At 41.2% G+C, this 14,570-nt stretch overlaps 1 protein-coding gene across 1 annotated transcript in view; it reads right to left on the bottom strand.

Moving 5' to 3' along the window:
* Rpgr (retinitis pigmentosa GTPase regulator) overlaps nucleotides 1-14,349 on the bottom strand; it is a 46,185-nt gene extending 31,836 nt beyond the window's left edge. The window contains exons 1-5 of the mRNA XM_051141092.1: nucleotides 13,992-14,349; nucleotides 11,264-11,422; nucleotides 8,710-8,859; nucleotides 5,331-5,489; nucleotides 1,043-1,198 (exon numbers count right to left, since the gene is read on the bottom strand). Coding sequence (XP_050997049.1) covers nucleotides 1,043-1,198; nucleotides 5,331-5,489; nucleotides 8,710-8,859; nucleotides 11,264-11,422; nucleotides 13,992-14,262 — 895 coding nt within the window. The 5' untranslated portion in view covers nucleotides 14,263-14,349. The remainder of the gene's footprint in view (nucleotides 1-1,042; nucleotides 1,199-5,330; nucleotides 5,490-8,709; nucleotides 8,860-11,263; nucleotides 11,423-13,991) is intronic.
* Nucleotides 14,350-14,570: the final 221 nt, after the last annotated feature.

Below are 14,570 nucleotides of genomic sequence, written 5' to 3'. Positions count from 1 at the left end.
CTTCTGTTACAAAGCATTTAAGTTTTCAAATACATAAAATTTCTTATAGCTAAGTCATTTCAAGGGAGAATTGTGTTGGACCCCACATTATCAACAGCATCTAGTTTAGGAGACTGAGATGTAAGCAGGCCAAAGGAACATCTCCTTTGGTAACACAGAAGACAATAAAGGAGATGTATGTATTTTCTCACTGGATTTTGTCCTTTTTTCTACAACTATTTTGCAAAGGGAAGGAAGGAGTCAGTCCTGAAATGCCCCCTGGTGGTCATTCCAGCCACCCCCTCTCTTCCACCACCCCCCCACCTCTCTCTCTCCTACTTTGCAAAGGGAAGAAGTCAGTCCTGAAACAAACCCTGGTGGTCAAAGCATGCCCCCAAAAAAGTCACTGAGCATGACTGCAGTCCTATACTGAGTAGAAAGACAAATAAGTTTTTCTTGTATGATTTTTCTCTCTGGCTTGAGGAAAGTCTTGGAAGCATTAATAGACTTCAAACAAATACAATTTCTTTCTTTTGTTTTCTTTCTTCCTTCCTTCCTTTCTTTCTTTCTTTCTTTCTTTCTTTCTCTCTTTCTTTCTTTCTTTCAAGACAGGGTTTCTCTGTGTAGCCTTGGCTGTCCTGCACTCACTTTGTAGACCAGGCTGGCCTCGAACTCACAGAGATCTGCCAGCCTTGTCACCATCACCCAGCACAAATACAATTTCAAAAAGATTTTATGGTCTTATTCTTGATCAAAGGTCTAATTTGGTTCTAAATGTGGATAGTTTTTGTTTTGGGTGCTGGGAACTGAGCTCAAGGCCGCATAAAGCTAAGAACATGTACTACCACTAGGCTATACAGTGGACTCACATTTATTTTAATCTAAATTATACCTTAATTTATTTTTAAACTAATTTATAACTTTATATTTAGAAGATCAAACACCTAATTCCATTTTCTCAGGCATAAATTCCATAAGAAGTTAGATACATGCATTCCATATATCATTTTACAATAAAGTATATCCAATTCTAGATATAAAAATGAGAAAAATGATCTCATACCCGTCATCAAAGCTGTATGGTTTTCTCCACAGGAAATATGACTTATATTATGGTCCTTAACACGATCAATGACTTTGGGTTCTGATGTTTCGAAAAGAAATGTGCCAAGGCCCAGTTGACCAAATTGTCCCAGCCCAAAGGCATACACATATCTCTCTGAGAGGAAATGAGCACATACATGAAAACAGTTACATGACAGTATATCATATTTGAAATAATTGACATTTAAACTTTTATAATGGATAGTACCTGCTTGCAGAAAAACTGATCATAAAAATACTGATATGAAAGAAAACAGTGTTATAAAAATTATGATCTGAGCAGGGCATAGTGGCACACACCTTTAATCCCAGCACTCAGGGAGGCAGAGGCAGGTGGATTGCTGTGAGTTCGAGGTTAGCCTGGTCTACAAAGCGAGTCCAGGACAGCCAAGGCTACACAGAGAATCCCTGTTCAAAGAAACAAATAACTAAATAAATAAACAAAGCAATAAAAAATATGATCTGGATCTGATTTTGTCTTTTAAGAATAATCAAAAAAGAAATTATTATACTCATTAGGTGTGTTACAAGATGTATATAATTCAGAGAACTACCTGACATGTATTTATAATTACCATATTAGCTCTCAACTAGTATTAAACTATTTTCTTTCACTGTCACAATTAAAAAAAAATTCCTACAAAGATAGTCCCTTATTTTTAAAAGTAGTTTAATAACACTTTATCAAGCACGATTTGTGAGCTGGAGGTAAAGCACTTTGCCTGGCATGCACAAGGCCATAGGTTCTAACTGTAGAACAGTATGTGAGGACACAAACAGACATGCTCCATGCTCCATGCGTATGCGAGCGCGCACACACACATACACATACATACACGCGCACACACAAACACACACACATACAATTTCAGAAAATAATTTGTAAAAGAATTAAAAATTACAGTAGATATGCTGAATGTATTCATAAGCAAACTTCATAGTACAGGAGGGGAAAGTACATTTTTCAGGTGACATCAAAAGTCCTTCAATGATTCTGTACATTTGAGCTCATTATCATCTAGAGATGGGAAGTACAAACTAGGACATGTGACTGATGACAACTTTACTGTGGAAAGGATCTCAGTGGTCAGTATACTGAGAACCATGCTGATGACAGTTCTTTTATGTGAGTCCCATAGAAAGGAACACAGGAACTTCTCTGTGAAGCCAGCAGCAAACCTTCTCATTGCTAGCTGCAGCCAGTGGGCAAGTTCCTCAGATCATCTGATGGTAAAACCCTACCTATTAAATCCTATACAGATTCTCTTCAGATAAATTTTAAAACGTTCAGTTTTGAAGAATTATTTTTCAGAAAAATATCTAATTCGCCCTTCTGAGAATGAGGGCTGCTGATTAACGCATACCTGTTGACACATAGTTTGCATTTTTCTCTCTAATAGGAATGCTTGAAATATAAATAGAGATAAAAACTCCTTAAAGAAACTACACCCATAATAAGGATATAAAGGCATACCGAGGCAGTGTCAAGAGATTCTTATTTTAATATAATGTATTCTCACTTTTTGTTTTGTTTTTTGGGGGACAGGGTTTCTCTGTGTAGCCTTGGCTGTCCTGGACTTGCTTTGTAGACCAGACTGGCCTCGAACTCACATAGATCTGCCTGCCTCTGCCTCCCAAGTGCTGGGATTAAAGGCATGTGCCACCATACCTGGCTATGCATCATCTCTTAATTAGTAGATTATATAACATATTGCCCGCTCTCTGTTTTTCTTCAATCACAACATTTTCTCCTGTACTTCCCCATTCAACCTTGCCTGCCACATTCAGACAGAAAATGCCTATTAAATATTGTCTAGAGGATGTCTAATTTGGGGTTTTCACAGATTAAACAATGACTGGAGTTATTAATTTCTATTTTTATATCTATGTGTATGTCTGCTGGAGTGTATATAGGTGCGCCATATGCATGTAGGTGTCTTCAGGGGCCAGAAGAGTGTATTGAATCCCCTGGAACTGGAGCTACAAGCAGTTATGAGACACCTGCTATAGATGCTGGGAACTGAAGCCAGGTCTTCTGTTAGAACAACTGCTCTTAACTACTGAGCCATCTCTCCAGTCCTTATTAGTTTTTTAATTAAAAATCCATTATGAAAATGTTTTGTCTAAATATATTACTACTATACTATTTATGTAAATTAAATCGGATCCTTAACAAACTTGGAGACAACTATTTGGTTTTTGTATTACAAAATAATGAGTACATTTCAACATAATGACTAGAAACCAAGAAAACATGGCATAACACACCAAATAAGAAATTCACAATCCAAAATGAAATTATTTCAAAGATTTTAAATTTCTTTTTAAATCTACAATCAAAAACTTTACTACTTTTTAATGAATTATTAGAATGGAATATAAAGATCACAGAGAACTACTTAAAGTTCACACATTATAAATATAAAACATTTCAACATCAGAAAATAGCATGATGACAGCTTCTTCAAATGGAAGTATTTTAGTAAAAATATTATTAATTTGAGATGAATATGAAATATACATAGTGAAAATAGTTTGCTGCCATTAAACATTCGGTGGCTGGGAAAAAGTAGATTATGCTAGCAGAATGATTCACAAAGATTCCATTTTTCCTACTTAAAAAAGTCTTCCCTGAATGGGCAACCAATAAATGGTCTAATTTGAGACCCACTCCATAGAACAGAGTTCACCCTTGACACTGTTAATGACACTCTGCTATGCTTGCAGACAGGAGCCTAGCATAACCGTCCTCTGAGAGGCTCCACCCAGCAGCTGATGGAAACAGATGCAGAGGCCCATAGTCAGACATTAGACAGAGCTTGTGGAATCCTGTGGTAGAGGGGGGGGGAGGATTGTAGGAGCCAGAGGGGTCAAGGGACACCATAAGGAAATCTACAGAATCAACCAACCTGGGCCCATAGGTGCAAACAGAGACTGAACCACCAGCTAGAGGGCATGCATGGGAGTAACCTAGGCCCTCTGACCATACGTAAGAGTTGTTCATCTGGGTCTTCATGTAGGCCTGCTAACAGTAGGAACAGGGGCTGTCTCTGACTCTGTTGCCTGCATCTGGATCCCTTTCCCCTTACTGGGCTGCCTTGTCTAGTCACAATAAAAGCTGCACCTAGTCTTAGTGCAACTTGATATTCCACGGCTGGTTGATATTCAGGGGAGGCCTCCCCTTTTCTGAGGAGAAAGAGAGAAGGGGAGAGGGAGGGACTAGAAGGAGAGGAGGGAGGGGAAGCTGCTGTCAGGATATAAAGCAAATAACTTAATTTTTAAAAAGTCTTCCCTGAGCCAGAAATAGCTGTTAAATACATAAATCAAAGGCAGGGATCATAACAAAAAGACATGCAAGGCCTGCTTTTGTTTGGGGTGTACAGGAGTCAAATTCATTGAGATGAAAATGGTGGTTTCCAGTAGCTCAGGGGAAGGAAAGAGGATGCCCTGAACAGCAGATATATATGTTATGTAAGAAAGGTTTCAAAGACACAGCAGTACATGGATATGTAATGTTCCCAAATTAAATACTTGAAAATCTCTTTAGAAGATCTAGGTTCTCTGCATGCATTGTCCTTGGTTAGTGCACCCCCTGTTCAGCTGTAGCCAATGCATAGCTCCCATTCTCCATGCCACAGTCAGGGTAGGGAGTGGGGACTGCCTCTGATAGCAACTCTGGTGCGCCCCTGATATGATCACTGCCCCTTGGTGGGTAGGCTGGTGGGCACACAGAGGAAGGGGATGCAGGCTATCCTGATGAGACCTGATAGGCTGAGGCCAGACGGTGGGGGAGGAGCCCACCCCCTTCAGAGGTCTAGGGGAGGAGAATAGGGCAGAAGAGAAAGGGAGGGTGGGAACGGGAAGATACCAGCAAGGAATAACAATCAGGATGTAATGTGAATAAATTATAAATTAAAAAAATGGAAAACATCTCTTTAGAAGCTATAGCTCATGTTAAATGTTCTTCTTTTTAGACTATTTTATTATTTATATGTTGTATGTGAAGATGCCCACTGAGGCCAGAAGAGGGTATTGGAGCTGGAATTACACAGCCATTTGTGAGCTTCCCAACTGAGGTGCTTGAATCCAAACTCAGGTCCTCATGATGGAAGAGCAAGTGCTCTTAACCACTGAGCCATCATCCCTCCAGCCCCGAGTACTCTTATCTTGCTACAATAGAAAGGATCATGAAGATGCCATGAGCCACTACTGAATTCAGGGAGTAGTGCAGCACACTCCACACGTACCTGTGAGGACCACAGTGTGTCCTCCACCACAGGCTACTTGAATCACCTTCTCAGAAATCCCCAACACACGCTGTGGTGATCTGTGATTGATGAGTAGCTGATTGGAAAGGCCCAATTTTCCATTCTCAGGTTCTCCAAATGTGTACAGTTCCCCGTCCACTGTTGCAGGAAAAGCAGAATGGTTAATAGGGACATAAATATGAACAGAATACTGGTCCTTTGCACATGTCCTCATACCACAAAAACTCAGCTAGTTATTAAGTAAATCTGATTGTTCTTAAGATAATAACAAGGCTGGATTTTTTTTTTATCTCTCAGTCATTTTAACTAGTACCCTTCATAAAGAATTCATTATTATAATTATTATAAAGAAATAAAAAATCATGTTAGAGCCAGGCATGGTGGCACACACCTTTAATCACAGCACTCGGGAGGCAGAGGCAGGTGGATCATTGTGAGTTAGAGGCCAGCCTGGTCTACAAAGTGAGTCCAGGACAGCCAAGGATACACAGAGAGACCCTGTCTTGAAAAACAAAAAAACAAAAAACAAAAAAAGGAAGAAAGAAAGAAAATCATGTTAGTTTTTACAGAAAACATAGCAAAGACTCTTACATATTCCATATACCTTTGTGGCATACATGCATGTGCATGTATGGTGGTAGTGGTACCGGGAATTAACTCTAGGGCCTCAAACACGTTGGTCAAGAGCTTGACTATGAAGCTCAAGCCCCAGTGCTCTTTGTTTATTTCAGATTTGGAGAGTGAGTTTCACTAGGTTGCCTAGGCAGGCCTTAAACTTGGAATCCTTCTGTCTTAGCCTCCCGAGTAGCTAGAATTATAGGCCTTTGCTACCAGGCATAGATTGTTTGCCCTTTTTTTTAATTTTTAAAAATTATTTTATTTTTGTACATATACATTTATATTATTACACATATATACAATAGATTACCTATGGCAAGAAGAACCATGACACAATCAGGAATTATGTAAATGTTACATTCTTAGTGTTTTGGCTATTTGTATTTGGCAGCCTTGAAGAAAACATCTTTCCTCTCTTGGTGTGTCTAAATTTCTGAGTGTAAATCAATCTCCATCACATATTGTCATTATCAACTTAGAAGTCTCTGAGGGAGTTGAAGACCAGGTAGCTTAGTTTTACAATGAAGCTTAATTGTTTGCCTTTTTAAAAGACATTGTCTCTAGAAAGTTTGATTACATATGAGATACCTAAGTAGAATCTCTGCAGATAATATTGTATTGGTTATATAGCATTACCAACTCTCTCCACTTTGTACACACTACCCCTACTCTTCTCTGCATTAGTTCTCACACTAGGACTGTGAGCTTCTTGAAAGCAAAGACTGTGTCTGTAACCCTGAAACTCACTTGCTGAGTCCACTGGCAATCACTGTTGCTGAGAACTGAAGAAAAGGGCCCACATCATGGGCTTGCTATTTCATACAAAGAAACGTAATAGTGAGTAGAGAAGGACCTAGGACATATATGAAAGCCTAGTCATCATGAGTTTCTGTTACATCTTCTTCTTGCTTGTGTGTGTATGTTGGGAAGCTATGTGCCGATAGAAAGTACTCAGGTCTCTAAAGTGCCAGGTTCAAGTGGGTTTGGAATCTGGTTCTGTAACTCAGATGCAGCATCGCCTTGGGTCTAGCTGCCATATGAAAACGCAGAAGCACAACTCTGTCACAAAGTTGTTGGGAGAGTAAATAAAATATTTTTGTAGTTCAAAATGCCTTATAGATGGATAAACATATATTTTAGAGCTATAAACTCCTAAAAGATAAGCACTATACCTTTATCAACTTAATTTTTTTATAAAAACACTCTAAAATGTTTACTATTTTTATTCTTTTCACAATTGCATGCCTGTATGACCCTCTCTCATAATGCTCTCCTCAATACCATTTGCCCACCTCCACCCTTGCACTCTTTTGTTTGTTTGGTTATCTGCAAATTGTGGATTTTTTTTCTGTTTTCTTTTTTTGAGACAGGGTTTCTCTGTGTAGCCTTGGCTGTCCTAATTCACTTTGTAGATCAGGCTGGCCTCGAACTCGCAAAGATCCACCTGCCTCTGCCTCCCGAGTGCTAATTGTGGATTCTTGCATAAGCACTGGTAGAGGATTATTTACTGGAGCACTGGCAACCTACAAGTGTCTACTCGGATGAAAATAACTGACTTCCCCTCTCACTGTCACCATTAATTATCCAAGGAAAGGGGCCTCATAAGCACCCTGAATCCATGATGGGTTCCCAATCTTGTACAGGTCTTGTGTGGGTAAGCAGAGCGCTGTGAAATCATGTGTGCAGCAGCAACATCATGTCTAGAAGATAATGTTTCAAAGACTCTCCCCATCTTCCAGCTCTTACCTTTTCCTCCTGATTTCTGGAATGTTCCCTAAGCTGTCAGGGGGTGGGTTATAGACAGGTGTTCTGTTCAGGGCTGAGCACTTGGCAATCACTTAGTCTCAGTTCTTTGCCTAGTTGTGAGCCTCAGAACTGACTGCTATTCTAAGAGAATCCACTGAACTGTTTCATCTGAGCATCTGATTATTAAGAAACCATCAATTAGAGGGAAAGCCACGATCATCCTTCCATTGTTGCTAGTATAACTGTGAATGTAGATGTTGACATAGTCATAGACTTGAACAGTTCAATACTTGCAAGCAGAGAAGACTACTACTAGGCTCTGGAAGGAGAAAAGCACAGACGCTCACAAAAGCCTTACCAAAAGAGGAAGACCTCATCCTTCTCTGTCTAACTCTGGCTCACTTATTTGAACCAACAGAAGAAATTACTGGGACAAGAAGAATAGAGCAGATCAAAGAGGTCAACGTACAGAAGCAGACCCATGGGGAAATGGCTCATGAGTCTTGTTTTTAATGCCATATACAGCATGAATGTTTGAGAACCAAGATGAGAAAGGGTTTCTAAAATAGCAGTTTAATTTTTTTCTTTTTTCTTTTTATTAATTTATTCTTGTTATATCTCAATGTTTATCCCATCCCTTGTATCCTCCCATTCTCCCTCCCTCCCCCCCATTTTCCCATTATTCCCTTCCCTATGACTGTGCCTGAGGGGGATTACCTCCCCCTGTATATTCTCATAGGGTACCAAGTCTCTTCTTGGCAACCTGCTGTCCTTCCTCTGAGTGCCACCACAGACCTCATATTCACTTCCTAAAAAGTTGGTATGTCAGAGAAAATTTGAAATTATAAACTATCAATATAGAAGTGAAGAGATGGTTTAAATTAAAGCATACATTTCAGGAGTTGAACAATCATGTGAACTGTAAATAATCGCAATAGCTGTGATAACTGAGAAAATGAGAGACAATGTCATGAATCAAAAATGTTCGTCTTACTTGTTACAAAGGCTGAATGGTAATATCCACAAGAAATCCATGAAATCGGCTTCCCGACGGTCACTTCGTGGGGGATACACACATTATTTTTATTTTTTAAACCAATCTGCCCTTCAGAATTGTCACCCCACATAAAAAGTTTTCCATCCTCTATAAAGAAAGCATAAGGGGAGAAAAGCCTTTAAAGGGCTAGCCAGTCTCTCCAGCTATGACATTTCCTATGTACTATTACTTGTCTTCTGGATTATACTTTCTTAGTCTTATTTTATAAGAACTGTAGATATTTATGGAATGCAACGTGGCATTTCTAAATGCACATATATTATACACATATGCATACATACACATATATACATAGCATTTTAAGCATTTATGCGTTCCTTGGGTTGAGAACACTCAAAATCCTCTGTCAGTCACTTTGAAATGAACAATACAGGGCTGGAGAAATGGCTCAGAGGTTAAGAGCACTGACTGCTCTTCCAGGGTCCTGAGTTCAATTCCCAGCAACCACATGGTGGCTCACAACTATCTATAACGAGGTCTGGTGCCCTCTTCTGGCCTGCAGGTATACAAGTAGGCAGAGCATTATATACATAATAATAAATAAATCTTAAAAAAAGAAAGAAAGAAAGGAAGGAAGGAAGAAAGGAAGGAAGGAAGGAAGAATATAGTCAAGTGCAGCAGCTCATGCCTCTAATACCAGAGCTCAGGGGGCTGTGGCAGGGGGACTGCTGTGAATTTAAAGCCAAACTTAGCTAAGTAATACATACCAGGCCAGCTAGGTTTACAAAGTAAGACCCTTTCAAACAAAGAAAAAAAAGAGAAAAAAGTAACCTCTCTTTAAACTCTAACACTAGTGAAAATGCTTATGTCATAAAAGTACCAAGATAGTCACACCAGCTTGTGACCTAGAGTTCAGTTTCTATTGTCACATGCTCTACTGGATAAAGAACAGAGAATGAGTTGATGCTGCATCACTTTAGTTATGTCCATATCTTTTTTGTTTTGTTTTGTTTTTCGAAACAGGGGTTCTCTGTGTAGCCTTGGCTGTCCTGGACTCACTCTGTAGTCCAGGCTGGCCTCGAACTCACAGCAATCCAGCTGCCTCTATCTTAATTTCAATGGTAAACACAGAATACCATTCCCTATAATTGCTTTGTGTCCTTTTAATGTCTCTGCACGGAAACAATTCTCTCCCTCCAGGTAGTCGGCTGCCACTGAACTGAGAGACAGCAGAAAGCTCCTACGTGTCTCCAGGTCAAAAGAGCAAGTTCCCAAATTGAAAACCTTGCTCTTGAGACACCATGGAAATGTTTCAAAGGAGTAAGAAAAAAAACCACAATGAATCTCACCAATCTTTTTTTCTTCTTGTATTATTGCCTATACCTTTAGAGAATGAGGTCTATTAGCATATACCATCTTAAAAGCTTCTTAAGCTAGCGTCCTTTCTGATAAGCTTTCAGGGCTGGGAATAGTTAAGGTAAATAGAGGAGAAGTACTTTAGGGATTATCAATACTTGATGACTTCTAATTTTTGGAGCAGCATCTTCCTGTGTAAAACAGGCTAGCCACAGACTCAGGACCATCATGCCCCTGACCTTGACATTAAAGACTAACAGTGCAACAACACCCAGCAACTTTATTTAGTGAGTTAAACAGTTGATCTTCAAGATCTTCAGTAGTAAGCCAAAATGAAAACTGGAAATAAAAACTGAAGAAGGAACATGGAATAGGAAACTACATAGTTGATAGAACTCTGGTTTCCCAGAGGCCAAAGCAACGCCAGATGTGTAGAGAAGCCCCTGCTGAGAAGAAAGCTGCAAGCTAACAGTTCCATGAGGTCACATGGAGCATAACTGATATCTCAGATCTATCCCTCTCCCTCACCACCCCCCTCCTTTAAATCTTCTGGTCCCAGTCTTTTACATACCAGGATTATGTGCATGCACTATGTGTTCACCTGTTTTATTAAATTAATTTATTGTGTATACAGTGTTCTACATGCATGTAACTCCTGCAGGCCAGAACAGGGCACCAGTTATGGACAGTTCTGAGCCACCATGTGGTTTCTGGGAACTGAACTCTGGACCTTTGGAAGAGTAGCCAGTGCTCTTACCCTCCAAGCCATCTCCCCAGTCCCCATGGGTCTGACTTTTAAAGAAATGTTCTCATTCTAATTTTGAGAAGGAGAACAGAGGTTATGTAATGACCATTATAACCCACATGTTAACAACACACAACCGAACTGAGTTCTGCCGATATTTCTAGCAGCAAGTTCAGTTAAAGCCTCAAGTATACCTTTCATGACATGCAATGAAGATAACATTTAAGACTATCTAAAAGAATAGCTAGCTAAGAGCTGAGAACTTATGTATAAATCTCCTTCTGTATATGTATCTATCTTGCTCAAAATATGCTATATAGATCTAAATTTATAGTTTTCAAGTTTCCCGAAGGTACACTGAATGCTGATACTGTCACGCATCTATAAGTTGGTATAGCCAATTTAAGAGAAAAGATCTGTCCAGACAGAGCACAAACAAGTCATACTCACCAGTCAGGGCAGCTGATGTATTAGCACCAGCAGAGAGCTGTTTAATGCTATCTTTCGATGTAAAGAAGCCAATTGGCTGAAAAGTGTCTCTGTCATCAGTGTCACCAAGTCCTAACTGTCCTTCATTATTTCCTCCAGCTGCATACACAATGCCTTTATCTGTAAACATAGAAGACATTTTAATTAACAGGCTGTAGTCACTCTGCTTCTGAGAAATGCTAGTAAATAACAGACATCTCCTGTATTGCCAGTGAAAAAAGTAGGAGCAAAGGGAAGAGACGTAGAGGAGCTAAGGCCGAGAGGACAGCTGGGAGGCAAAAGTCATTAGAGAGAAGAGGGAGCAGGAAAGAAGAATAAAGACAGTGTTGCTAACTCTTTGGCAGCGTATGGTAGAAATATTATAGTTTCCTTGACCAAGTGTCTTCATCCGTGTGTTATAAATCAGCTCTTGGACAAGTAATAAATGGGGCCTCATGAAACAGAAAAGCTTCTGTAAGGCAAAGGACACTGTCAACAGAACAAAACAACAGCCTACAGACTGGAAAAAGATCATCACCAATCCTATATCTGACAAAGGACTAATATCCAAAATATATAAAGAGCTCAGGAAATTAAACACCACCAAACCAAATAACCAATTACGAAATTGGGCTCAGAATTAAACAGAGAATTCTCAACAGAGGAATCTCTAATGGCTGAGAAACACTTAAAGAAATGGTCAACATCCTTAGTCATCAGGGAAATGCAAATCAAAACAACTCTGAGATTCCATCTTAACACCCATCAGAATGGCTAAGATAAAAACCTCAAATGACAGCACATGCTGGTGAGGATGTGGAGAAAGGGAACACTCCTCCATTGCTGGTGGGAGTGCAAACTTGTACAACCACTTTGAAAATGAATCCGGTGCTTTCTCAGAAAACTGAGAATATCACTCCTGGGCATACACCCAAAAGACATTCCACTACACAATAAGGACATTTGCTCAACTATGTTCCTAGCAGCCTTATTCAGGTTATATTCAGAATCTGGAAAAATCCTAGATGTCCTTCAATCAAAGAACAGATAAAGAAACCATGGTATATTTACACAATGGAATACTACTAGCTATTAAAAACAAGGAAATCTTGAAATTTGCAGGCCAATGGATGGAAGTAGAAGTGAAAATACTGAATGAGTAACTCTGACCCAGAAAGACAAACATGGCATATAATTACTTATAAGTGGATATTAGCCATGAAATGAATACAGGATAACCAACCATGCTACAATCCACAGACCTAAAGAAGTCAAGTAACTAGGAGAGCCCAAGAGAGGATGCTTGAATTTTATTCAAAAGGGGAAATAAAATACACATTTGAAGTAGATGGAGGGGAAACTATGTGGGAAAGGGGGTATGGAGGGGGAACTGTGCGGGAAAGGGGGTGGGAAGGGTAACTGGGGTAGGAATCAGGTATGGGGAGACCATGGGTGGGTGTGGGGGTTGGAGGAGGACCAAAATGAGAGAACGGAAATCAGTGTGGGGCTATCTCTGGGACAGGGGAGGCTCCTGGGAATCTATGAGGGTAACCCTAGCTGCTGAGACTCCTAGCAGGGGGTGGGGGGGTGTATGGAGCCTGAAGTTGCCACCTCCTGTAGCCAGGTGGGACTTCCAGTGGAGGGAGGGGAACACCAACCTATCCACAACACGGATCCAAAATTTGTCCTGCCTAAAAGAAGTATAAGGGAAAGATGGAGCAGAGACTGAGGGAATGGCGAACCAATGACGACCCCCCTGATGGAAGAGAGCTAACCTCTGACGCTATTAATGATCCTCTGCTATGCTTGCAGACAAGAGCCTATGCACTAAGCCCCTTGAAAACTATTATAAGGTAAACTAGTTCTACTCAGCAGTTGAGCCGTGTGAGGCCAGGGCCTAGAAATGATTCAAGGCATCCCTACAAGGGATTATTTAACTGTTTTATTGTGGCTTCCCAGAAAGCCTCTTCAGACACTCTCGCGACCCAAAAACCATGGTTTGGCGGCTCTGGTCTATCTTTGACATCTAATGGCAAGTCTATTCTTTATTTTGTTGTACCCTAACTAATGAATAGACTCCAAGAACTGTAGAATCAAATCCCTTTTGCGCCAAAAGCTTGGCAGAAAGTGCAATACATACTTAAATGCATAATTGTGCTCTAATATAGTGGTTATTTTTCAAAGCGCCGGTCGTGACCCACTAGAGGGTATGTGAAAATCAATTCAGTAGATTATGACCACCGTTTTAACAGAGTAACAGGCCTGCCTTCCAAAGAGTTATAACAAATGTTGGCTCAGGAAATGTCTACCTGAGCTACCAAGTACGGAAGCCTTACTGGGTCATAATTTTAACATACGTCAAACTAGCACACAAGGACAGTTTTTTTTTTTTTAAGTTAATTCCCTTAATAGTCTCCTTCTCCCTTTGTCTTCTTCGTTGCTTCTATTCCTTTTAACCTTTCACCTCGTGTTCCACTCGTTACTGAATTCAGTACCTATCTAGGTCCAAAGGACGTACCGTGTGCTCAAGTGTTAAGTAGAGACCATGGAAAGCTTAGGGAGGGAATAATGGCGGCCACAGCCTCCAGGAAATGTCCGGAGAGGCTTACTAGAAACGCATAGGTGCCCTCTTCCCCTAGGTCCCTGTCCCTGTCCCTTTCTCTCGATCCCGACAAAGCCTATTTCTTCGCAAACGCAAGGCTAAAGCTGCTGTTTCGGCGAACCGCTTCAGCTTGCGGCCTGTACCCCGACAGGGCCGGCCCGGAGGCGGGGCCTGGCCTCCTGCCCGCCCGCGGACCCTCCCTCCAGGCCAGCCGCCGCCACCGAGGGCGCCACTCACCCGGCACCAGCAGCTCAGCCTCCGCCATGCCGAAGACTGTGCAGGGAATCCGTGCCGGCCTCGGAAAGACAGCAGGGGCCACTCGATTGGGCCTAAGGTACTGCCTTAGCCCCTGGGGCCCCCATCGCGACCCTCTTGGCATCGAACACTTAGGAGCTCCCGGAAGTCAACAAACAGACGCTAGGGGCAACGGAGGCGGAGCGCTGAGGAGTGGGGCGGGGTTAAAGGCGGTTGAAAGGAAGGCTGCGGAAGCAGTGTCAGTGCTGCGCAAGCGCATGTGCGGTGGTCAATGCGGTATGTGGCCGCACGCCCTCTAGTGGTCGTGATTGGAAGAGCGGCCAAGCCGCACAGTGCGGATGTTGGGAGCTCATTTACTTCTGAGGAGATACTGGCCCTGCAGGGCCTAGAGGGGATAGTGTGAACATCATGTGCCTCACATAGTTTGTGACA

The sequence above is a fragment of the Acomys russatus genome, chromosome X (assembly GCF_903995435.1).
Source record: "Acomys russatus chromosome X, mAcoRus1.1, whole genome shotgun sequence".
NCBI lineage: Eukaryota > Metazoa > Chordata > Mammalia > Rodentia > Muridae > Acomys > Acomys russatus.
Note: the sequence above shows the minus strand (reverse complement) of the source record. Positions and strands in the feature narration are given on the sequence as shown.